We start from the raw sequence: 25,866 nt of genomic DNA, 5'->3' as shown, positions 1-25,866 counted from the left end.
CATAAATTTCTAATTCAAGAGAATAGGGACTCTAGATGTCTAGCGATTAGCCTGGGCATGGAGTGTAGAGCTACGCCCTACAGCACAATCCCTGCACAAGAAGGGTACTGCAACTCAGGCTGGTAATCCAGGTAAATTTGTGCTCAAAATGCCGAGAGATTTTCCCGGGCATGGACCGGAGAGGGCCCCGCTACACTACGATCTTTACATAGGAAGGGTGGGGTAGCTCAGGATGCTGAGCCAAGAAAGTAGGTGCTCTGAATGCCTGGAAGTCAGCCTGGGTTTGAATTAGAGAGGTACAGGATTTCTGCACAGGAAGGGCATGGCAGCTCAAGCTGGGCAAGCAGGTCCTTTGAATACCTGGAGTTTTGCCTGGGCATGAAGCAGAGATGTCCACCTGCACCACGATCACTGTGCAGGAAGGGTAGGATCATTCAGACTGCTGATCCAGGCGAGCAGGTACTCCAAATGCCTGGAGAGCTGCCTGTGTGTGGAGTGAATAGGGCCTCACTGTACCACCATCCATTCCCAGGATGTGTGGCATGTCTGAAGCTGCTTAACCAGGCAAACAGTTGCTCTGCATGTCTCTAGATCTGCCTGGGCATGAAGTGAAGGTCAGCTTGCCCCAGGATCTCTGCATAGTAATAGTGGGGCACCTCAGTTTGCTAATCCATACAAATGGGTGCTCCAAATTTGTAGACCTGCCTGGTTGTGGAACAGAGAGGGTCTCACTGCATCACAATCTATGCAGAAGGAAGATGAACAGATGTTCTGAATGCCTGGAGTTTTGCCTGGGTGTAGAGAGGAGAGGGCCCTGCTGTACTATGATCTCTGCTCATGAAGGGTTGGGTGCCTCAGATTGCTGGTCCATGGGAGTGAGTGCTCTTAGGTGGAGCAGAGAGAATCCCACTACAACATAATCTCAGGGAAGCAGACTGGGGCATGCAGCAAGGGCACACAAACACCATTTCCAGGTCACCAAGCTGGCCCTGGATGCAAGTCTTGTTTTCCAGGGGAAACTGTCACTGTGACAGCTTTCCTCTCACCCCAGGCCTGTGGCAGGAGAGAGCACAATTTCAGTGCCTACTGCTGGGGTGCTTGCCACAGTTCTGGCTGTAGAAGTCTCTAACCCATTCTAGAGCAAGCACTCCAATCTCTGGCCCAAGACTGAAATGCTTGCATGGATGGCCATACTGCTAGGTCTCCAAAGAATAGCTTTATATGCCACTGGATTAAAAATGGCTTCATATGCACCTGGAATAAAAGGCTTCCTGCTGTCAGTCCCAGATCTGGGAAAATGCCTGCTTCTTTTCCCAGTGTCTTTTCTTCTCATACCTCCAAGCCTCTCCACATGTTAGTTACAGTGCATGGGAGAAACAAAGTGCTCTGCTTCAGCCTGGTTGCTCATATCCCCTGTGGAAAGTTGAGTCACAGAATGAAGCTCTCTGCCTCTCTCATGTATTATGGTTTCACTCACTTTTATCAGCTGGACACTCACATGGGGCTGTTTACTCTCATTCTCTTCCCCAGGATCTGAAGTGTCCTTCATGATTTCAGTGGATTCCCATTTTTCTTCTTGTGTTAAAGCTAACAGAGTTTATCTTAATGCATTATCTTGGTATTTACAAGTGGCTGAGGCATGTTAAAAGCCTCTAATCTTCTATCTTGGAAAAAAATGGCTATTATTAAAAAGACTAAAAATATCCCATTGGTGAGAAAGTGGAGGAAATGGTGGAGGAAAGAATACACTTACACACTGATGGTGGGAATTTAAATTAGAACAAACTCTATACAAAACAGTATAGAGATTTCTCAAAGAACTAAATATAGTACTACTATTCAATCCACTACAGAGTATCTATCCAAAGGAAATCAATATATCAAAAATATATCACACCTGTGCTCTATGTTTACCACAACATTATTCGTGATAGCAAATATATGGAAAATTCAGTGTCTATCCATGGATAATTGGATAAAGAAAACGTGGTATATATACACAATGAAGTAGTATTCAGCCTTAAAAAAGAATGAAATCATGTCTTTTGTAGCAACATGGATGGAACTAGCAGTTATTAACTGAAAGAAACCAGGCACAGAAAGCCAAACACTGCATGTTCTCATTCATAAATGTGAGCTAAGAAATGCGTACACATGGACATAGAGAGAGGGATGTTAGACAATGGAGACTTAGAAGGGTGATAGGTTGGGAGAGATGTGGATGATTACTTAATGAGATCTTTTCAGTAGCAGCTCTTCCTTGGTTTCTGACTTGAAGACTTCTAAATACTAGTGAAATAATCCTAATCGTTTGAGCAGCAACACTTAGCCCATTCATAGACTCCAAAGGAAAAACATTAGTTCTTCAAATGAAGAGTCACTATTCTTAGGAATTTCTATGTGTTTGTATACTTTTCAAAATTTCTAAAACCTGGTAATTATCACATAAGAATCCAGTATTAGATAATTCTTTTTTTTTTTTTTTTTTTTGAGATGGATACTCTGTCACCCAGTCTGGAGTGCAGTTCTGTGATCTTGGCTCATTGTAACCTCTGCTTCCTGGGTTCAAGCAATTCTCCTGCCTCAGCCTTAGCCTTGCAAGTAGCTGGGATTACAGGCACATGCCACCATGCCCAGCTAAATTTTGTATTTTTAGTAGAGACAGGGTTTCACCATGTGGCCAGGCTGGTCTCGAACTCCTGACATCAAGTGATCCACCTGTCTCAGCCCCCCAAAGTGCTGGGATTACAGGTGTGAGCCACCGCACCTGACTCAGTATTAGATAATTTTAATTATCTAACTTATAACTGCCAACTAAATATAACTTCAACAAAGTCTGTCTCTGAAACACCCCATTGAGCCATCTAAATTGTCTCACTCACTAGCTCCTTTATTATTAATGGACCCTAGCCTGGCACTCATATTGTATATGACATTGTCCAATAACTTTCTGGCTGGCCAATATAAGGAAATACAATATTTTTTCTGTATGGTTAATTTGAAATATTGTGACTTATAAAAACAGAACCTCAAGACTCCACCATCACCACAAAGTGCATTCAATTATTGTGTTTTTCACTCTTGAATCAAGGAGTGAAATCAAATTCTTTTCTATAAATAGTAAAATTTATTTTTTCTTCATCTGTTGAAATATCATTTGTCATCTGTACAGTTCTAGACTAGTGCATTGAAAATTACTTCTCACCTTAATTCACTTACACCCTTCAGCCATAGTAAAGAGAAAAAATTATATCAGTTCTTATAAAACTTCATGGTGTATCAAAATCAGCTTGAGAAATTGATAAAAATGTTGACTCTTCTCTCACCCTTATCCCCAAAGATTTAAAATATCAAATGGTACATTCTGAATATGTATATTTTTATCAAGATTCCCACCTGATTCTTAAGCACATAAACCCATACAAATGTCAGAAAAACATCAGCAATTTTAACAAATCTATGATGTGTAATATAGATTTCTTTGGATTTAATCTTATTTTAAAATGTCTTTGTAGCAATTAAAAATCTTATTAGTTTGAATTCTTATAGTTTCTATTAATAATGAATGCACAATTTAGTAAGAATTAAGCAATAATATAGTATTAAAAGATGGGAATAATATAGAAGTCATTGAGTTCATATTTTAACTAAATTTTTTTTTCAAAAAATTCTGTATGTAGGTTTTATAAGTAAGTCTTAGGTATTTTCCTTAAATTAACAGGGGGTTGGTAGCTTGTTGTTGGGAACTGTTGTGCTTATTTTTTTTTCAATAAACAACTCTGCTACCATTAAATCAATATTCTGAATTTTATCAATAAAAATACACTGTATTCTGTTCTCTATACATGTCGGTCAGCATCAGGGAAATGGCACTGAATACAGAGAAAAACCAAAAATTACATATATACCATTAGGGAAGTTAGACTCTTTAGTAAGAGAGAAAGCTTAGGTCCATGAATACTGCTAACTACCAGATGTTACCATAATTGATACAAATGATATCAATTATGTGGCTCTAAAAGTTTTCATTTTCTTTCATTAAGAGATACAAATGAAATGCTAAAAAGGATGATAAAAAATAGAAGTTATTTACGAGTGGAATATATTAGAAAGCAACTTCAGAAATAATAGTTTTATACTTAAGCTAGCACTGGATTGCTGGAAAATTTGACTGCAAGAGGTATGAACTTCCATGACTGTATATTATGCTTCACATAACTAATGAATTAAATCTGTTTCTTTGCACAATTTGTGTTTTATCATCACCGTGATCTAATCTTAAACCTCATCCCATACAGCTTACATAACCATAAGCTCATATTTTTGTTAAAAATTTTATTACAAATATAGTTGCCTGGATTTACAAAGATATCTCAAAACACGGTATTTTTCCAAATTCTATTTCTTGTTTTCTACAGTTTTACTACACTTTACCTTCATTAACTGTCCTATTTTATAGTATATTTCTACAGTTTTACATACACTTTAACTTCATTAACTGTCATACTTTATAGTATATAGTTTAAAATGTTTTTTAGACTTTTTTCTCCAACAGTTCTAAAAAGCCTTTAATGATCAATTCTACATATCTCCTGCCAAAACACAATACTGATGGTCAAAACATGCACTTGATCTTTGGATTTCATTATATTTTGTGGTGCAATTCACTTATTGTATTTATTTATTTATAAATTCACTTGAATACATTCAAAGACAACAAGTTCAATACAATAAGATTTTATAATTCTTAATGTTATAGTGGTTTCATCTTTATTGTTTTCATCTATTATAAAAACTTTTCATTCTATTTAAAAAATAAAAAAACATTGAAAGCATTTTATTTGCTTATGTATTTAAATCTAAGTAATAGCAGTGATATCAATAATATCAATTATGTGGCTCATATAATTTGCATAAGTTATCTCTCATTGTACCCACTATGAACTTTTGATTTATTTCTCCCATAATTTCAATTCTTCCACAAAGATTTTAGTTTGGAGACTATTATTTCTACTTGCATTTTTGCCTGGTAACAAAACCCTATTTTTTTTTTTTCTGGTATAGACACAGATCTTTTGATTTCATGAAATAAAAATCCAGTCCCTGGCAAAGGAAGAAGCTGTGACTCAGTGTTGGCCAATGAGAAATAAAGTGAAGTTTGTTGGAAATTTTTGGTAAAGATTTTTATTTCCTATTGACTCATCTGAGGGAGAAGTAACAAGGTCTACCTTATAGTTTTTCTGTAAGGATTAAATGTGAAAAAAAATTATCTATTTTAAAAGAAAAGGTTGGCACAGAGTAAGTGCTAATTGCAGGTTGAGTGTAAAGGGTACTAAAATACAAATTGAGGTAGTATAAGATGGTGACCTAGAGTTATGACAACACTTAACCATTAAACCTTTGCTAGGAAATTCTGTCCTCCAGACATTTTATGAACTGAGAAGACTAAATCTCAATTATTAAGGCATTATTAGTTTAGTGCTTACCTATTAGTAAAAGCACACTTAACATAGTACAATGGCCTGAAAATCTATATGCTGGAATCCTCAACCACAATATGATGTTATTAGGAAATAACACCCTTGAGAGGCAATTACATAATTGGTAAGGTTCCCTCAGGAATGGGATTAGTACCTTTTTAAAGTGGCCCAAGGGACCTTGCCACCATGGGAGGACAGAATTCAGAAGGTGCCATCTATGAACCAGAAAGTAGGCCTTACCAGACATCAAATTCTCTGGCACCTTTTTCTTAAACTCCCCAGCCTCCAAAAGAGTGAGAAATGACCCCGTCTCTACTAAAAATACTAAAAATTAGCCGGGCGTGGTGGTGGGCGCCTGTAGTCCCAGCTACTCGGGAGGCTGAGGCAGGAGAATGGCGTGAACCCAGGAGGCGGAGCTTGCAGTGAGCCGAGATCGCGCCACTGCACTCCAGCCTGGGCGACAGAGCGAGACTCCGTCTCAAAAAAAAAAAAAAAAGAGTGAGAAATGATTTCTTTTTTATTTATAATCTACCCAAATTTTATAGCATTTTGTTATAGCAGTCACAATGGGCCAAAAGACATAGCAAACATCTTCGAGTTTTATAGCTATTCTACCTGTCCCTGCCTGTACTTTTTTTTTTCTGAGATCAGCTCCCGAAGAGGTGGCAACTCTTGGAAAGATGTTGGAACTCCAGCTCCCTCTCATACACCCAGTACACCAGACAAAAAGTAGGTAAAGACAGTCTGAAGGTAAAGCATGAAGAATAGCATGAGAACTCTTAGAAACCTTTTTCAGTATAGTGAATTTGACTGGCATGATTAATAAGTTTAAGCAAATCCAAAGGATATTTTTTGGAGAAGATTGAAATGCAAACACAACTCTAGAAAAACTTCTTCAACATAAGAGAAAGAAGATAGCAAACAAAAAAACTAAATAAAACAAGTTTAGTCAAAACAGAATATATATGTAGAGACATATGCATTGTGCATATAAATATATGTGTATACATATGTGTGTGTGCACATATACACACATTTATGTGGACATGCACACAATAATATGTCAGTGTAATTTGCAAACCTAGACAAAATGAATACGCTCTTCTGGAAAAATTTAAAATGCCAAAGTTAGCATAGTAGACATATAAGGAAGCATGACAGTAACTGAAATGCTACTTAGAGACTTCTCATTGCCCACCACTGCCACACCCAACACCCATCCACACATGCTTTATGCCCATACAAGATTGTATTACAGAAATGTTCTACCAAATTATCAAGGAAAACTCTATTTTATACAACTTTCACATGAAAAATAAAACATGAGAAAAAATGCCTCACTTATTTGTCAAAGTTAGAATATACTTGTATTAGAGTTCTTTAAAGGTACAGAACGAATTGGAAAGATAAATATATGTAGGGGAGTTTATTAGGAGAATTGACTCCAATAATCACAAAGTGAAGTCTCACTATAGGCCATCTGCAAGTTAAAGAACAAGGAAGCCAGTCCAAGTCCCAGAACTTCAATAGTTGGGAAGCCGACAGTGCAGCATTTAGTCTGGGGCTGAAGGCCTGAGAGCCCCTAGCAAATCACTGGTGTAAGTCCAGGAGTCCAAAAGCTGAAAAACTTGGAGTCTGATGTTTGAGAACAGGAAGTATCCAGCAAAGGAAAATGATTGAGGCCTCAAGACTCAGCCAGTCTAGTCTTTCCACGTTCTTCTGACTCCTTTTATTCTAGTCGCACTGGCAGCTGATTAGATTGTGCCCATCAAGGTTGAGGGTAGGTCTGCCTCTCCCAGTCTACTGACTCAAATGTTAATCCACTTTGGCTACACCCTCACAGACACACCCAGAACAAATACTTTGCATTCTCCAATTTAATCAAGTTGATACTCAATATTAACCATCACAAGTCTACCTTTGTCAACTTGAACCCATACACATCTCCTGAAATCATACATACTCTTCAAATAAAGACAATGATGAAGTTATAATTACACCTAATATAATGCAGCTCTTCTTCATACTAGCGGAAACTCACCAATCCCTGACCCAAATGCTATTACATAAACTTAACAACACTTAAATGTTGATATGAAGTCAGTAAATCTTATGTCGTATAAGGGAAAAAGAAAGGAAATAAAATGAAGATATTCTCTTCCTGCAAGTGTGTATATGCACAACCATGTTCTTAACAAAATAAGGAGGAAATACTAATGACAATTACAGCTCCCATTTCTACAACTGGTCATGTGGTCATAGCTGGTATTGATAACTACCTTCTTCTATTACCCATTTTGTATTCCCTTTGCCTTCAGCAAGCACCTCCGCAGATTATGGTTTTTTACCTGGTTGAGTGACCTAAACCTTTATTCCTGAAGGGTCTGGGCTCTTTGTAGTCCTGCCTGGATTGGGTTGTTGTATTTTTCCATCGACCTTAATCACAGGGAATGGTAACATTAAGAGATACCCTAAGGGATACTCCTGTATTCCACACATACTCTACCTTACCTCCATTGTGGAGTAGTAGACTGATTTCATCTTGATAGTCTGGGTCAGTCAACCCAGCCAACACTGTGACTCCCTTCTTAGTCTGTTGACTTAGAGGTAGGAGGAGCCCAAAGTGTCCAGGTGGCAATCTTAACTTCCAGTTTAATGGAACCATTGCTGTGTTTCCTGGTGACAGCATTCCTCCATCTGGAACTAATAACCTCTAGGCCAGCAGAACATAATGTTGCGGGAACAGGAAGCAAAACTTTTGCTAGTGGATCACTAGGGGTGATGGTGAGTGATGCCACTTCTACTTCCACCCCTTGATTCCTGGACCTGTGAATCCTGGCTATGGGAGAAACAGTATCATATATTGGATGCTGATTCAGAGCATACACAACCTTCTGGAGAAATTTGTCCCAGCCCCGCAAAGTGTTGTCATCTAGCTGGCGTTGTACTTGTGACTTCAAAAGGCCATTCCACTGTTTTATCAATCTAGCTGCTTCAGGATGACAGGGAACATAGTAAGATGAGTGAGTTCAATGAGCGTGAGTCTGCTGCTGCGCTTCTTTAGCTGTAAAGTAAGTGCCTTGGTCAGAGGCAATGCTGTGTGGAATACCATGATGGTGGATGGTGGATAAGGCATTCCATGAGTCCATGGATGGTAGTCTTGGCCGAAGCTTTGTGTGCAGGATAGGCAAACCCATGCCTGGAGTAAGTGTCTTTTCCAGTGAGGGTAAACCACAGCCCTTTCCATAATAAAAGTGGTCCAATACAATCAACTTGCCACCAAGTAGTTGGCTGATCACCCCAAGGAATGGTGCCATATCAAGGGCTCAGTGTTGCTCTCTGCTGTGGCAAATTAGGCACTCCGCGGTGGCTGTAGCCAGGGCAGCCTTGGTGAGTGGAAGTCCAAGTTGCTGAGCCTATGCATAACATCCATCCCTGTCACCATGGCCACTTTATTCATGGGACCATTGGGTGATGACAGGGGTGCTAGGGAAAGAGTTTGAGTGGTGTCCACAGAATGAGTCATTCTATCCACACAATTATGAAAATTCTCCTCTGTGCAGGTCACTCTTTGGTGAGCACTCACATGACATCCAAATATCTAAATATCTTCACAGGTTTTTTTTTTTTTTTTTTTTTTTTGAGATGGAGTCTTGCTCTGTCGCCCAGGCTGGAGTGCAGTGGTGTGATCTTGGCTCACCGCAAGCTCCGCCTCCTGGGTTCACGCCATTCTCTTGCCTCAGCCTTCCGAGTAGCTGGGATTACAGGCACCCGCCACCACGCCCGGCTAATTTACAGGTGTGAGCCACAGCACCCGACCCTCTTCACAGTTTTTGACCACTCAGTTAGGTCCATCCACTTATTTCTTCCCCAAATTTCTTTGTCACCAATTTTCCAATCATGCTTCTTCCAAGTCCCTGACTATCCAGACAAACCATTAGCTGCAGCCCATGAATCAGTATATAATCACACATCCAGCCATTTCTCCCTCTAAGCAGAGTGCATAATGAGGTACCCTGCTTGAAGTTCTGCCCACTGAGAAGATTTCCCTTCACCACTGTCCTTCAGTGATGTCCTAGAAAGGGGCTGTAGTGCTGCAGCTGTCCACGTTCAAGTGGTGCCTGAATATCGTGCAGAGCTATCAGAATAGTAGGCCCTTGCTTTCCCTTTCTCTGTCAACTGATTATAGGGAACTCCCCATGAGGCCATCGGTGTAGGCTGGGGGAGAGAAGGCAGGGTGGCAGGAGTGGAAACCATGTGCATTTGACCTACTTTCTCATGTAACTTACTTGTCCCCTCAGAACCTGCTATAGCCTGACCATGTTTATACCACTGCCATTTGATGATGGAATGCTCCTGTGCATGCTCCAATTTTTGGCTAGATGGGTCAGAAAGCACCCACTTCATGATAGGCAGTTCAGGTCACATGGTGACTTGATGACCCACGGTGAAATGTTTAGTTTCTACCAAAGCCCTGTAACAGGCCAAGAGCTGTCTCTCAAAAGGACAGTAGTTATCTGCAGAAGATGACAGGGCCTTGCTCCAAAATCCTAGAGGTCTCCTACGTGATTCGCCTATGGGGGTCTGCCAAGGCTCCAAACAGCATCCCTATCTGCCACTGACACCCAAAGCACCATTGGATCGTCTGGGTCATATGACTCAAGTGGCAGAGCAGCTGGCACAGCAACCTGAACCAGTTGCATAGCCTTTTCCTGGACTCCACTCAAAACTGTCAACCTTTCAGGTCACTCAATAAATGCGTCAAAGTAACATATCCAAATAAGGAATGTGTTGCCTCCTAAATCCAAATAGGCTCACTAGACTTCGTGCCTCTTTCTTGGTTGTGGGAGGGGTTAAATGCAGCAACTTATCCTTCCCCTTAGAAGGAATATCTTGACAGGCCCCACACCAGTGGACCACTTGAAATTTTACTAAAGTAGAAAGTCTTTGAATTTTAGTAGGATTTATTTTTCTTGTCTGATATGCAAATGTCTCACCAATAAGTCCAGTGTGTTTGCTACTTCTCACTCATTAGATTCAATCAGCTTATGTCATCAATGTAATGGACCAACATGTTATCTTGTGGAAGGGAAAAGAGATCAAGATCTCTCCAAACAAGATTATGACACAAACCCAGAGAGTTGATATACGCCTGAGATAGGACAGTAAAGGTATATTTCTGGCCTTGCCAGCTGAAGGCAAATTGCTTCTGGAGGGGTTTATGGACTGGAATGGAGCAAAAGGCATTTGCCAAATTAATGCCTGCATACTAGATACCAGGAGATGTGTTAACTTGCTCAAGCAATGAAACTACGTCTGGTACCACAGCTGCAATTGGAGTCACCAGTTGGTTAAGCTTACGATAATCCACTGTCATTCTCCAAGATCCACCTGTCTTGCTCACAGGACAAATGAAAGGGTTGAATGGAGATGTGATAGGAATCACCACCCCTGCATCTTTCAAGATCTTGATGGTGGCACTAATCTCTGCAATCCCTCCAGGGATGTGATATTGTTTTTGATTTACTATTTTTCTAGGTAGAGGCAGCTCTAATGGTTTCCATTTGGCCTTCCCCACCATAATAGCCCCAACCCATAATAGCTACCAGTCAGGGAGTCAATGTGGGAGTTCTGCCAGCTGCTAAGTATGTCTATGTCAAATATGCATTCCAGCACTGGAGAAATGACCACAGGATAAGTAGGGGGAACCACTGGCCCCACTGTAAGTCTGACCTGAGCTAAAATTCTATTATCTGACCTCCATAATCCCCTCTTTTAACTGGAGGACCACAAAGATATTTTGCATCCCCTGGAATCAACAACATCAGCTCAGAGCCAGGGTCCAGTGGTACCCTAAAGGTCTGATCATTTTCCTTTCCCCAGTGCACAGTTACCCTGGTAAAAGGCTGAAGGTCTCTTTGGGGAAGGATAAGAGAAAGATAAACATCATAAATTGTCGGTAGTATAGTGAAGTTCTGCCTCAAGGGGACCCAACCTTCCCTTCATTAAAGGGGTTCTGGATCTATAAACAGGTCAAGTCTGGAAATTGATTTAGGGGCCATGATTCTGTTTTTATAATCGAAATTAGCCTTTTGTCCACTTGATCTGGAAGTTTTCTGCTTATATAAATTGAGTAACAGTGTAGCAGGCTTCCTGTCAATTTCACTTCTAGGAACACCATGATTAATTAGCCAATGTCAGAGTTCTTCATGACTCAGACTATTCTGATTGTTGCTTTGCCTCTGCTGTCCATTACAGTAACTACACCCACCTTGCCTTTGATGGTTGAGTGCCACCACTTAGCCTCTGCCACCTTGGGATCCAATTAGTCCCAGTGCATTTGAATTTTGCAGTTGAGTGACTGTAGCTCACCATGTAAGACATGACATACAGAGAAGCACAATCACAGCACTCTTCAAGGATGCAGGTGCTGCCCTCACAAATCCACTTCACAAAATATTGGTGAAGGGTATGTCTTCTAGACCCTCCCAGCTGGGATGAGTAGGTCTAAAGTGACTAATCCACTCTAGCATCCCAATCTCCTTAAGCCTTTGGATCCCTTCATCTACATTAAACCAAGGGAGATTATGCATTTCTAGCTGGCTCACAGTGGGCCATCTTTTGATCCATATTTCAACTAACCAAGCCAATAAACTATTACAACTTTTTTAACTTCTCAAGCTCTAACTGCTACGGTAAATGCAGAATCCCTACTTAGTAGGCCCAAATCAATAAATTCAGCCTGATCCAACTTTATGTTCCTTCCACCATTATCCCACACCCTTAGTATCCATTCCCATGTGTGTTCTCCAAATTTCTGCTTATATAAATCAGAAAACTCAAGTAGTTCTTTTGGAGTGTAGTGCACCTCTTCATGGTTCACACTCTGACCCTAACCTCTAGGGGCCTGCCAGGACTTGAATCTTGTTATATGTCTAGAAGCAAACAGGGGTGTTGTGGGTTGGTCCTGAGGAAAGTCAACATTGTCTTTCCTGGCAACTGTCTCAGGGGAGGCCGTTATTCTTGCCTCAGGCAGTGCAGGGTTATTCTCAAACAAAAGTGGAAAGGCTAATGGCAGGGAGGGTCAGGGTGGGAATTTTGCCACCACTGTGGTAGGGAAGCTGTTTCCTCTGGCAAAAAAAAAAAAAAAAGACTCATCAGAGTTATCAGAGTTTACAAGCTCAGTGTCCTCAGCTTCATCAGTGTCCTCCCACACATCCCCCAGTTCAAGTTGCAGAGTCCCATTTTTTTTTTTTCCAATCAATGCCCTCACTTTAACAATAGACACCTGGTGAGGCTGTGCATGCCCCTTTTGTTGCAGGTCAGCCACTTGCATTATAAGAGCTGGTGTCTGATTTTCCACAATTTTAGCTCTTTCTTTACAGGAGACAAGACTCTCACTCAGGGCAATCTTAGAAGATTTGAGGCTCAGTATGTGCTTCTGAAGCCGGGAATTAGGGCTTCTGAAGCCCTGAGTTCACTGTTTTCCTTCATCACTTTGTCCAACCAACTGAGGAGTAACCAACCAACTTCATTATATTCCTTTGTTCTCCACCTATCATCACAGATATTATGTATAGAGTCACTAAACTCCTTGCCTCTCATGAGTAGTGGATCAGGAGTATCAAATGCATTTATTTTGCTTAACTCTAAACAGTTCATACCAAGGACTCTCAGTGTTCTGCATACTATTAGAAGTAGAGTCCTTAGCATTTTTGGGTCTAATCATATTAAGCAGCCAACTCCAGAAACCCCAAAATCAACTAAAGAAATCCATCCTTGAAATTCTGTTCCTCTAGAACCACTCCTGGTACCAAAATCTGTATTAGTCAAGGTTCTCTAAAGGGACAGAACTAATAGGACAGATAAATACATGAAGGAGAGTTTATTAGAATTGACTTACAGGGTCACGTGGTGAAGTCCCACAGTAGGCTGTCTGCAAGCTGAGGAACCAGGAAGGCAGTCTGAGTCCCAAAACCTCAAAAGTATAGGGAAGCTGATGGTGCAGCCTTCAGCCTGTGGTTGACGGACCGAGAGCCCCCGGAAAATCAATGGTGTAAGTCCAAGAGTCCAAAAGCTGAAGAACTTGAAGTCCCATGGTCGAGGGCAGGAAGCATTCAGGATGGAAGAAAGATGAAGGCCAGAAGACTTTGCCAGTCCAGTCCTTCCACATTCTTCTTTCTGCATTTATTCTAGCTGTCCTGGCAGCTGATTAGATTGTCCCCACCCAGCTTGAGGGTGGGTCTGCCTTTCCCAGTCCAGTGACTCAAATGTTAATCTCCTTTGGCAACATCCTCACAGACACACCCAGGAACAATACTTTGCATCTTTCAATCCAATCAAGTTGACATGCAATAATAATCATCACAATAATTAATTTCAAAATTAGTTAAGATGACATGAAAACAGAAAAGTCATTTCTCTTGTGCTCATCCACACCACAATTCTAAATGACTGTATTATCTGAGTCTATCTTTATATTTTTACAGTGGATCATAATTATGAAAGGTTTTGCCCAGATATTCGAATGTTATCTTAATAACAGGAACTTTTGTCAACGTATTTTACCATTAATTAGTTAAGACATGAATTGTAAATTAATGTCCCAAATATATTTGATCAATTTCAATGTCTAAAATATTTAATAATGCTCAGAATTAGTAATTTTGAGTAGGAATTCTCTTTATCTAATATAGCTACCAACATAATATAGAAACATCAGAGATAACTATACATGTGATCCCTTTTCAAATCAGTAACAACCCTGGAATGTTTACTATTCAACATGAACAGAACATGATAACAAGATGATATACAGTTGTTCAATATAATCTCAGAGGAAGAAAAATGAGAGAAGTAGAAGCATAATTCTAAGGGAAATAAAATGTCTTAGGAAAAGCAAGAGTATTAGTCTACAACAAATAAAGCATTCAACACACTCTCCAGATACAAACTCAACTAACAAAAATCAATAGTATTAATAGTAATATATATTACCAATAATTTCCTAGAAAACATAGTAGAAAGCAGAATACTATCCATAATAACAATACACACTTTGAGGTATTATGAGTCTGTTTAAGAATATAAAGAAATGCTAGGATAAATGCCAAGTTAATAGAATGGACTACTTACTATTGTTAGGCTGCCAATTTTTCCCAACATAATATAGAATCCACTGCAAGCCTAATTATATTCATAGAAAGACTTTTAAGAAGTTTATTTAATATAGGATTTAGTTAATTTCCAGAATTTATATGGGTTGGAAAACTGAACATTTTTTCTTTCTCCTCCTAGAAATCACTCAAAAGTATAAGAATGTGAAAGATAAAAAACCCAAGATTTTTTTTTATGAAACCATAATACATTAATGACTGTCAAAAGCAAGCATATTTATTCAAAATACACATGTACTGAATAGGAGAAAAACTGAGGATAGTTTCCTGATGCTGAACTTAGCTAAAGTAGATGACAAAATATAACTTCTGAGGAGAGAATACGGCCTAAAGGCAAAAGAGTTGCAAGATGTAGAAAATATAAAGCATGCAGGATATTGGCAGGAGCTCTTCCAGCCCAGTTAATTTCAGATAAATAAAGGCAGTAAGATTTACATAGATAAGATTCACACAACAAGCCATATTTGCAGGAAGCAGTGTGTGTTTGTGGTTACTGAGAAAGAAAGGACTTTGGCATTCTGAAAATGAGCTATCTAGATATGTTTAACTTACCAGTTCATAATAATAAAAGAAACTTAGAAAACATCTGGATGAGAAAAAACAAATTCATTCAATAAAAAATTTTAAGGAAAGAAAGAACTAGCACAGGATCTATAAAACTATACTACAAAGAAAACAACAAAAACACTAGAAAAATGAATTACCTCACAAATAAAAATTATCAGAAAAATGTTGCTATATTGTGTTATGTGTGTATGTAATTACAGACACAAAATTCAATGTATATGTAATGAATACACTGTAATGGGCTTCACAGATCCCCCTTTATAAAAATCTTACTGCCCTAGCTAGTGAGATTGCTTCCAGAAGATAACTTTCAATGTTCAATTCCTTTGCAAAGTACCTCATTTGAAAAACAATTGATTTGCCCAAAGCCATGTCTATTCCATCAGAAGCCTACATCCAGTGACTAATTAAGGTAGCAGTATACAATAACAGCCTCTTTTCTTCAACTCAGAATAACTTTAAAAGGCTCTGGAAGATCCAGAGTTCCTCATCAGGTAGTCTAAGCCCTTCATTTGGGCTGCCTAGTAACACTTTTCCTCCTGTCCAAACCTGCTTCCTTCAACCCCATTCTATAGCTGTCAATTCTCCAATAAAATATTGCATATTTATTATCATCTACTTACTGGACACCATCATTTTGGCAAGTATTACCAAAAATGGAGTCATTAAAAACAGCAGAAGCTAATATTGGATTTTGTGTCTGGATCATTTTCCATCCTGATGGCAATGAAGATTCAATCACCTGTAGTAGATGGACCACAGGTAGCTTCTGGCATAAGACAGTGAAATAATTTTTACAACATTTGTTAATGTAATCTGGGATGGTATCAGTCTACAACAAGTAAAGCATTCAACACACTCTCCAGATACAAACTCAAATAACAAAAATCGATAGTATTAATAGTATTATCATATATCAGCAATAATTTCCTAGAAAACATAGCAGAAAGCAGAATACTATCCATAATAACAATACACACTTTGAGATATTATGATTCTGTGTAAGAATATACAGAAATGCTAGGATAAATGCCAAGTTAATAGAATGGACTAGTTACTATCGTAAGGCTGACAATTTTTCCCAACATAATTTAAAATCCACTGCAAACCTAATTATATTTGTAGAAAGTATATATACTCTTCAAGTATATATACTCTTTAAAGTACACTCTTGGAAAGGAATGTACTGGCTGGTGCATTTTAGACAAATGGAGGAAATATTAAGTAGACAACTATATTTTATAACAACGGCATGCCATCTGCAGCAGAGAATTGCACAAGTTTTGAAAAGCAGTTACTGGTATGTTACTGGATACAGGTAGAGAAAGACCTCTTGACATGAAACACTAAGGAACAACATAGAAAGTAGTACTCATCATGAACTGGATTTTCTTAAACTCATGGAGTTATAAAATTGAGTAGGACAGCAATACTCCATCATAAGGTAAAAGAGTACATCCTGGAACAAACATTAACAAGACTGGAAAACACAAAACACAAGCAAGCCACATGAGTCAGTAGCCTAAATGTCCATGATATTCACCAGTATCGCACAAGTTATTGCACCAATATAGCAATATGGCATCTTGGGGACATCATTTGTGACCAGATAACAGAGAGGGAAAATCTCCAACTGTGTTTTTGAGTAAGGTGGCTTAGTAAGTGAGCTGTAACTATACTAAATTCCCACTCAAAAGTGGCCTTTAAAGATAGTGGTGAAGCAAAAAATTCCCAGTAAGTAAAATTCACAGTAACCTGGTTACCCATTTTGAATGGCAACTCAACTTGTGAATGTTAGCAAATTCATTAGCCAGCTAGTCAAAGGCCTGTAAGGAGGAAGAATTAAAGAACTGAAATGTGGAAGACTGGAATTGAGGCACCTACTGTGTTTCTGAACTGCTGCTACCAAATGTACAACTTGCCAACAGAAAGCAATGATGATCCCCAGTACTGTACTTCCATTAAGAATCTTTTGGTCGGGCCGGGCGCGGTGGCTCACGCCTGTAATCCCAGCACTTTGGGAGGCCGAGGCGGGCGGATCACGAGGTCAAGAGATCGAGACCATCCTGGCTAACACGGTGAAACCCCGTCTCTACTAAAAATACAAAAAATTAGCCGGGCGTGGTGGCGGGCGCCTATAGTCCCAGCTACTCGGGAGGCTGAGGCCGGAGAATGGCGTGAACCTGGGAGGTGGAGCTTGCAGTAAGCCGAGATTGCGACACTGCACTCCAGCCTGGGTGACAAAGCGAGACTCCGTCTCAAAAAAAAAAAAAAAAAAAAAACAAAAAAAAAAAAAAAAAAGAATCTTTTGGTCAAGTGGTAACATAGATTACATTGAAGCCCTCATTTACAAAGAAGAGAAGCAAATTACTTAGATAAATTCACATTTTTGTGCAATTGCACTTTTCTTTCATGCTTGTACGGCCTCAGCCAGCACCACTACCAAAGGTTTTACGAAAAATTTAATACATGCATACAGGATACTGCATAATATCACTACATAAGATCACTACAGTAGATCTACTTTATAGCTGAAGAAGACCAAGAGTGGTTTCATGACCATGAGATTGACTTGCCATATTACATAGCATAGAAGCCCAAACTTGCCAACGAGGTAAAATAATGATATAGCCTGTTGAATGCATATAGAAAGGTTTCTTAGGTGCAGACAATGCTGTGTATCTTGATAAGCTTGGGAGTAACATAGGTGTGTTAACTTTGCAAAAGTGTGTCTAGCTTCACTTTTGAGATTTGAGCACGTTCCTGTTGTATTTTATACTTAAATCTAAAAGTGTGCTAAACGTTAGGCAAGAGATGTAATTTGAATACCAAACAGGTTAACAGAATTTCAGGCCAGGAAAAATTAAACAAAAAAAGTATAACACTTTTATAATACTGAAAATGCAACTCATAATTGTGAGGTAACAAAACTTACAAACATCAAATTTTACCAACGGTCAGGAAGCAATTTCTTTAAAAAATACAAAGAGAAATAGAAACCTGCTAGTAGTAAGATTTACTTTATCTCTCTCAGTTCATGATGAGTTAGACGGGGTCCCCCCTCAAAAAAGTATATGAAATATGTAAGGATATATATCACTTAATAGGGTAGGCCTAATTGTTACATGCATACTCACATGCACACACATAAATAAATGGAGAGAAATAATATATTACATATTTATCTCTTCTACTTATTAAATACTCCAAATTACCATATCCTAAGCCAAAATAAAGGTTCAGGCTTGCCACATTCTCTCTAGAAAGACCTCCACATAAGAAGTCTGTCCCTGCTAGAAAGAGAAATCACATAGAGAAAGGTTTAAAGCCATCTTTGATGTATTACTTGAACTGACTATTCTATATTGATTTATTTTCTTGGAACTATTTTCTTCTATGTATATTTTTTTAAATTTTATTTTAAATTTCTAAAATACTTCACAAATCAAATAACAAAAAAATTTCAAAAAGCCACATAGTGAAGTGTTTCTCCAAGCTCTGTTCCTCATTAATTTTGCGGTTAAATTGTCTTGATGATCACATAAATAGATAGATAGATAGATAGATAGATAGATAGATAGATAGATAGATAGATATAGAGATAGATAATTTTTTAGGCAATACTTTCTGAAGGTGAATTTGTACATTTTTATTGTTTTACTTAAACATATATCTTAGAAATATTTCTTAAAAGTGTATTGCTGGGGAAACATACTTGAATGTTTAAAGAAAACAGCAGGGTGTTGCATAAGAAACTGCATACAATTCATGCCACAGCAAGGTAGAAAGAAAAAAAATTAAAATGAAAGTTGAAGACTGGAATTACAAAGACAGAAAAGAAAACACACACACACACACAGACACACACACACACACATCGTAATTTTGACAGCAGGCATGCTGACTTCCAATAAGAATCTGGCTCTGACACACGGATAAATTTTAGGGCGAAGTTTACATGACAACAACAGCTGTCAGATGATTCCAGTTCTGCTAGAGGTGATGATGATCTTAATTTCCTAACAAACATTATTACTTCAGCTTTTTCATTCTCAAAATGCAGTATTTTGTGAAATTTAATACAGAAAAATAGAACCTTTGTAGTTCTATTTGTAGTTCTGGTATCTAGAAATACACATGACAGTGAAATGCATCTTGGAACAAGAGCAGATATATAGGCCTGTTGAAAAGAACACAGTTTTGAAATTAAAGTAGTGACGTGAAAACTGTCTGGAGAAAATCTATCATCCTAGTGTTAAGACCAGTCAGAGAGAATGCACTCAACTAACATGCAGATTCTTTAATGCGTATTGCCTTCAGATGTCTACAGGTAAGTTAGATATGTAAGTTCCTGTTACGTTCTTCAAAACCTGTGCCATAGAAAGACCAGAATTCCTATTAATGCTTGCAAAATACCATCAGAGGAAGTTTTACCATGGAAACCTGACTTTCTGACCTCAGTGGCTGAATTTCTTTTATGATGCTAAAATCTTAATGAATAGAACAGTAGAAACAGCTCCACAAATTGAATAAAAATCTAAAAGATGATTCTCTTTTTTCAAACCTAGTAGATAAAAAAGGTATTTGTCTTTTTTAAACTATTTAAGAACTCAGTTCCTTAGAATGATAGCTCTATCTTACTCTGAACCATATGAATAAATATATCCCCTTTGCTTTGAGGAATGTCAAAAAACAAAAATAACAACAACAAAAAATATTTCATTTGTGATTATGTAAATCAATGGTAGCTGAGATTAGTTCCCAGGCACAAATGGTGATTCTTAGATACATGATACTTGAGTCTGGACTCTGAGAAGCTGACACCAGATAGAGTACAACTGATTTTCTGTGTATATGTGGACATTGCTCAGTGCAGAATCCAGTGAAGCATATTAAATGGAGATTACAGTAACCAAAAGACATGTGATCTCAGATTTGGGAGTCAACTTGGTCTTCTGCCCATAACACCAAATATTAAGATAAAATAAATCTAGAGGGAATAGTGCTTTCCCTGTAACCAGACACTGCACAGATAAGGAGATTCTTGAACAAATTAATAGTGTATATTACATCTGTTTTGAATGTAATACCTGAGATGTATAACTGAATAAACAACCTGAATATTACATGAAAACTTTTAGCTTCCTAGCAAGTGGTATAAAAAACTTTAAATTCAAATACAATTTTGGAGATGAAGAAAATTCATCTGGAATATAGAATTGGTTTTACTAATATCTGCTTTAAGTAGCTTGGTGCCATTAGCTTATAGAATTTTATATCGATTTGATTACCAAGTAAAAGTAAAAAGTACTACTTAGTAGGATGATACTTGTAGGATATGGTGATGGATCTTAAAGTGTTGAGGGGGATTTTCCCAGCAGAAAAACAAAAATCTGAATTTATATACTGCTCAATTTAAACATGTTACAGTATTGAATTAGTTGCTATTTTTGATTTGCTTCCGTGCTCCAAATGGCAAAAATTTGAAAGATTTGGGGTGCCGAACACTAAATTGCACATTTCTTTTGAAATGAGAATAATGTACTACATGTTTTTGTATATAAAATTGCATATATATATATAATTTGAAACATTGATTTATAAAACAACAGAGCTAAAATACATAGTTTGAACACCAGAATAAGGTTTTCATTTATTTTAGTGTTAGTAAATTTCAAGTAATAATATTTGCTCTGTTTCTAATGTTTAAACTCCAGCCAACTACATGTTATTTTTGTCCATACATAATAAGCTTCAGGTAACAGCAATACTTCTAATATGTTCATTCAATGGACAAGGCAGATATAAATGGGAAACTCTACCAGAAGAAGCAACTCTCAGAATAAACTATATTCAAGTAGACTTCTAAAAAGAGATATTTATTAAATATTTTATGAATCTAGAGCAATTGTCAATAAAACTTATGATAGAGAAACTCATCAGTGATTCTCAAACTTTGGCATGCATCAGAATCACCTAGAAATGCTCTGAAAATACAGATTACTGGGCCCACTTCTCAAAATGTCTCATCCAGGAGATCTTGGTTGGGGCCTGACCTCAGTGGCTGAGGTCAGGACACAACCTGACCTAGTGAGTTCCTGGGTGATAGTGACGCTGCTGATCCCAAGACCACACTTTGAGAAAAGCTGTTTTAATAGACTATGGCTGGACACAGAAAAGATTCCGACATACTAAACAACTCTTAGAATTTATCAGAATCTGTTTATATATATATATATATAATATATATATATATTCATAAAATTAGTTACACTGGGTCTAAGTTCAGACACAGTCTTTCAAATAAGGCAATTCTAGTAGAGAAAATATTGGGTTGGTGATATCAATTTTCATGAACTTGGTGAGTTAAATCTGGAGATTCCTGAAAATCCTAAAGATCTTTATTTTTCTAGTCAAAAATATAACCAAGAATATTCCAGTCTATTTTTTCCTAATGATGTGTGTCTTATTAAAATGAAAGCTTATTTTATTTTATAGAAATCCTTACTGTTGATGCTAGTCCTTCTCCTGTTTCCACTTCTTTTTCAGTTGTGGAAATAATAAACATTTTATACCATCATATTAATTTCTTGTAATGAACAGTATATTATTTAAAACATTATGTAATACTTTCCACTATTTCCCATATGCCAAAATATTTGATATCTACATCTGCCTGTCTACGTAGGTATCCATCCACCTGTGATCTTTCCAGATTTCATACACTTTCCATCGTAAACGTTGGCATGTCAGTTATTGCTTTCTTACCTCTCAGCTCCAAATTCATTTTTCATGGCTTTTCTGAACTCTATTGTTTCAATTAAAAACATTTTAAAAATATACTTTTCTCCTATGCCAGCTGGCAAGACGCTTAAGGTTTGTCAGTAGATGGCGCTGGTGAGACACAAGAGTAGAAAAGGACTTGATTCCAGTGTGCTTGTTTCCTTTTTTCTCCTACTGTGTGTTAGCTGCATGCAGGAAAGGCAGCCAGCGGCATTTGCTCCAGCCAGTTCCAGTAGCTTCCCAGTCATTTCCGCAGGAGCCTCACAGGACACCTCTGCTTGCTTGAGGCACCTTAGCAAATTCTGTCACCCAGAGCCAGAGTTGTGCTCTCTGTCATGAGGCCTGAATGGCCAGGCCACTGAAGGAAGGGAATCCTCCAGATTTATTGCTTCCTTGGGGGTTCTGACTCCACCCTAGCAACAGTGACTGTTGTCTATAATTCTTTATTCTTTAGAATAAATCCCTTCCTGCTTTTAAATAATTATTATATTGCATTTTCATTTATTCCAATTGCTGCATATTTTCTGTCCTGTGGTTGAACCCTAATACAGTTGGTTCCTGTATTCCTTAACAGTAGTGTTATTCTTTAACAATAAAGTGTGCATAGTGTGTGATTTTTCCATGTATTATACGGCAACATTTTTAATGAGTATATTATACTTTAATATGGAATAAATACATATTTTACTTGTTAAATTTCTATATTTCCAAACATTTTAAATACTTAAACTAATTGTATGATGTACAAATTTCAGAATCTGTGATAATTTGAGTTAAATCCATGTCCTTTTCAGCGTGTGCAGTTTTAAAAAATACACAATTTAGCCAAAAATGGCAAATGCTCAACTATATTATCTATTTTGATATTAAAAACTGAGATGACTGATATGTTCATTTGTTTCACTATAAAAATCATTTTAATATATGTGTATTTTATAACATTGTACTGTACACCTTAAATATACACAATAAAATGTAGTTTTTAAAAAAGACAACAAAAATAAATAAATACATAAATGCATTATCTAAAATGTTAAGGAAAGTAAAACAATATGATTATAAACATTCAAATTTTCCAATAACTCTTATGAATCATACATTCTGAAAAAACAATCACTTTTACTCCCTCAGTTGTGTAATGGCTTAATTAATTTGGACTGAGTAGAGTGAAAATACAACTCTCCTTATCTTCCCTACTAATGACCATTTATGTCTTCTCTCTGGATTCCTCCTTTCCTGCTGCTGGATTAAATGTTGGAATGTTTCCATAATCTTTTCAATCTTTTTAAGCCTACAACCGTAAAATGAATGAGTTCATGTCCTTTGCAGGGACATGGGTGAAGCTGGAAACCATCATTCTCAGCAAACTAACACAGGAACAGAAAACCAGACACTGCATGTTCTCACTCATAAGTGGGAGTTAAACAATGAGAACACATGGACATGGGGAGGGGAACATCACATACTGGGGCCTCTTGGAGGGTGGGGGGAAAGAGGAGGGAGGGCATTAGGACGAATATCTAATGTATGAAGGTCTTAAAACCTAGATGACGGGTTGACAGGTTGATGCGCCACCATGGCACATGTATACCTATGTAACAAACCTGCATGTTCAGCACATGTATCCCAGAACTTAAAGTAAAATTTAAAATAAATAAATAAAAATAAATGGAAAAAAAAATCTCTTAAGCCACATAACACTCATATTTAAGTGATCAATAGAATCCACAATATTATCAAAACTTCCAGCTTTTTTCTTGTTAAAGCTTTCCTCTCCACACAGCTTCAACGTTTGCTTGAAAAATTATGGCAAGATTGCTAAGCTGACCCTTTCTCTTCTTATTGTACTTAATCCTTTGTTCATAGACTACTGTTTCTGACTCTTCCAATGTCTGGGTGTGGGATGGAGTTGGGGTTGGGGAGGGAATTTGAGGCAGGGTCCAGTCTTGTGTTCATATGCGGTGGCTGTGCTCTATTTGGTGAGTCACTTGTTGAGATTTCTCTGCTATCTCCAGCTGAAAATATCTGAATGTATTTGCTTTGGAGCAGATAATGTCCTTTGTCCTGTGCTATAGACACTTAGGATTCTTTTCTTAACCTCTGGGGTTTCAGTCATCCACCCTTCCACTGGTAATCTTTTAGGTATTCTCTTGAATGAGATCCTTCTAAGATGAGCCACTCTTGTCTCTGCCTTCTCTCTGCAGGGACTAGCCCCTAGAGACATGCACCTTGGTCCACGAATGGAAATCCAACAAACAGGTACATTTTTTTTTTGCATTCTTCCTGCAGACAGAGGTAGATCTAACCATAGCTTCTGACTGTTTAAGTCTTCATACTTCAGTCAAACATGATACCTTTTGTTCTTCAAGCTCTAGGGTACACATGTCAAGCTTTGTGAGTACATGTATTTCCTTTGAAGCATCTTTCTGATGAGTTTCAAATTGAGGAGAAGGGTGGGCATTATTTCTTTGCTCATTGAGGGAGAGAAACTAGCACATTAACATTCTCTCTAAGGAGAACTCTACTAGACTGTTCAACCGTTTTTATAAGCTGAAAGGGGTTATTAACTAATCTTAGTAGAACCAATTTTCTTCAGCTCCTTCATAAGTCCTTAAAGAATGAGATGGATCTCCATCTCATTTTATATTATGGAGTGCCTTGTAACCTATTACTTTGTTCTCCATATTTGAAACTTCTCCCAACATTGAGAAAATAAGGAGAATAACATTTAATAAGCTGTATATTTGCATAATAAGAATGACTTTATATTTCTGTGACTATCTTGTTGGATCTAAAAATTCTGCATATGAACAAAGATAAAAATTCTGCATATGAACAAAGATAAAAGAGTTATTTCAACTTCCTGGCACTACATATTTTCCTATAACTCAATCCATAAACTTTTTTCACAGACAACTTTGTAGAACATGACTTAATTATTAAGGAATATGTCTATAGTCTCTATGCGAAGGGCTGTAATTTGGAAGTGGCAAAATTCTGTCATATTTCTGAGCAGTAAAAATACATTGTTTGATGGTCACTGCTCAATGGGTGAAATTTACCACTATAAATGAGCCAGACTCTTAAATATGCAGTAGTCCCACAACACTTTCTTCAAGTTTTAGGGACAATGTATTAACAACAAATGATACCAGAATCCAACACTCTCCTGTCTGTTTTTGATTATCCCACTGTAAGATAAGGGTATTATTAAGGTCTGTATTTCTGTTCCTTGTGTTCACTCAAAAATATAAAATTGTAACTTAGCAAAAAACTTTGAAATATCTTGCTGTGAATATTTATGAACTTGCTTTTACTAGAGTTGAGAATATTTCTGAGACCCAAACTCATTAATTTCTTAGTAATTTAAAGGTGAATCGTGGTTTATTTTATACAATGAAATATATGAATGGTATGAAATTTTAAATTAGCATTATTACACACTTAGTATGTGCAAGGTATAGCCATCTACTAGTAAACAGTCTACAAGGAATAATTAACATATACATACATCAACAGCAAGTTAGATTATTAAATATTTTAACATAAGTACACATGAAGAGCAACCAATAATAAGAAAAATTATCTCTGTCATAGGGATTCAGGAAATCTTCATGAAGTACATTTTGCTTTTGTGTGTTTCTAGAAGGCAGGTGAAATGTCTGGGGAGTACATTAGAGTGCCAAAAGTGCTGTAATATTCATAGAGCTATAGCAGACAGTTTTGAACGTGATGCCTTCTGGATTTGAAAGATAAACGAGGAGACAATTCTTTGGGGCCATGAGTGTGTATGTTTCTGTATTTCTCTGTGCTTCTCCGTTAGAAATGTGCCTGTGATACAGAGCCCTGAACAGAGCCTG

The 25,866-nt window shown here is 37.6% G+C and overlaps 1 protein-coding gene and 1 long non-coding RNA gene across 7 annotated transcripts in view; one reads left to right on the top strand and one right to left on the bottom strand.

The window, feature by feature from the left end:
* The window catches only part of LOC129534673 (putative uncharacterized protein encoded by LINC00575), a 403,213-nt gene that overhangs the window by 64,042 nt on the left and 313,305 nt on the right, over positions 1-25,866 (bottom strand). For 2 of the 4 annotated variants that reach the window (XR_008681344.1, XM_055392499.1), the window contains exon 1: positions 13,384-13,970. The exons of the other annotated variants lie outside the window; for them this stretch is intronic. Coding sequence is in view for 1 of the 2 variants with exons in the window: in XM_055392499.1 (XP_055248474.1) it covers positions 13,384-13,667 (284 nt within the window). In the remaining variant the exon portion in view is untranslated. Of the gene's footprint in view, positions 1-13,383; positions 13,971-25,866 lie in introns of those variants that run through there. 4 annotated transcript variants of the gene reach the window in all.
* The window catches only part of LOC109027669 (uncharacterized), a 130,117-nt gene that overhangs the window by 58,830 nt on the left and 45,421 nt on the right, over positions 1-25,866 (top strand). For all 3 annotated transcript variants that reach the window (XR_008681346.2, XR_008681347.2, XR_008681345.2), the window contains exon 2: positions 24,211-24,265. This is a non-coding gene — a long non-coding RNA (uncharacterized lncRNA). The remainder of the gene's footprint in view (positions 1-24,210; positions 24,266-25,866) is intronic.

This window comes from Gorilla gorilla, chromosome 6 (genome assembly GCF_029281585.2).
Source record: "Gorilla gorilla gorilla isolate KB3781 chromosome 6, NHGRI_mGorGor1-v2.1_pri, whole genome shotgun sequence".
NCBI lineage: Eukaryota > Metazoa > Chordata > Mammalia > Primates > Hominidae > Gorilla > Gorilla gorilla.
The sequence above is the reverse complement of the archived record's forward strand: the minus strand, read 5'-3'. Positions and strand labels throughout refer to the sequence as shown.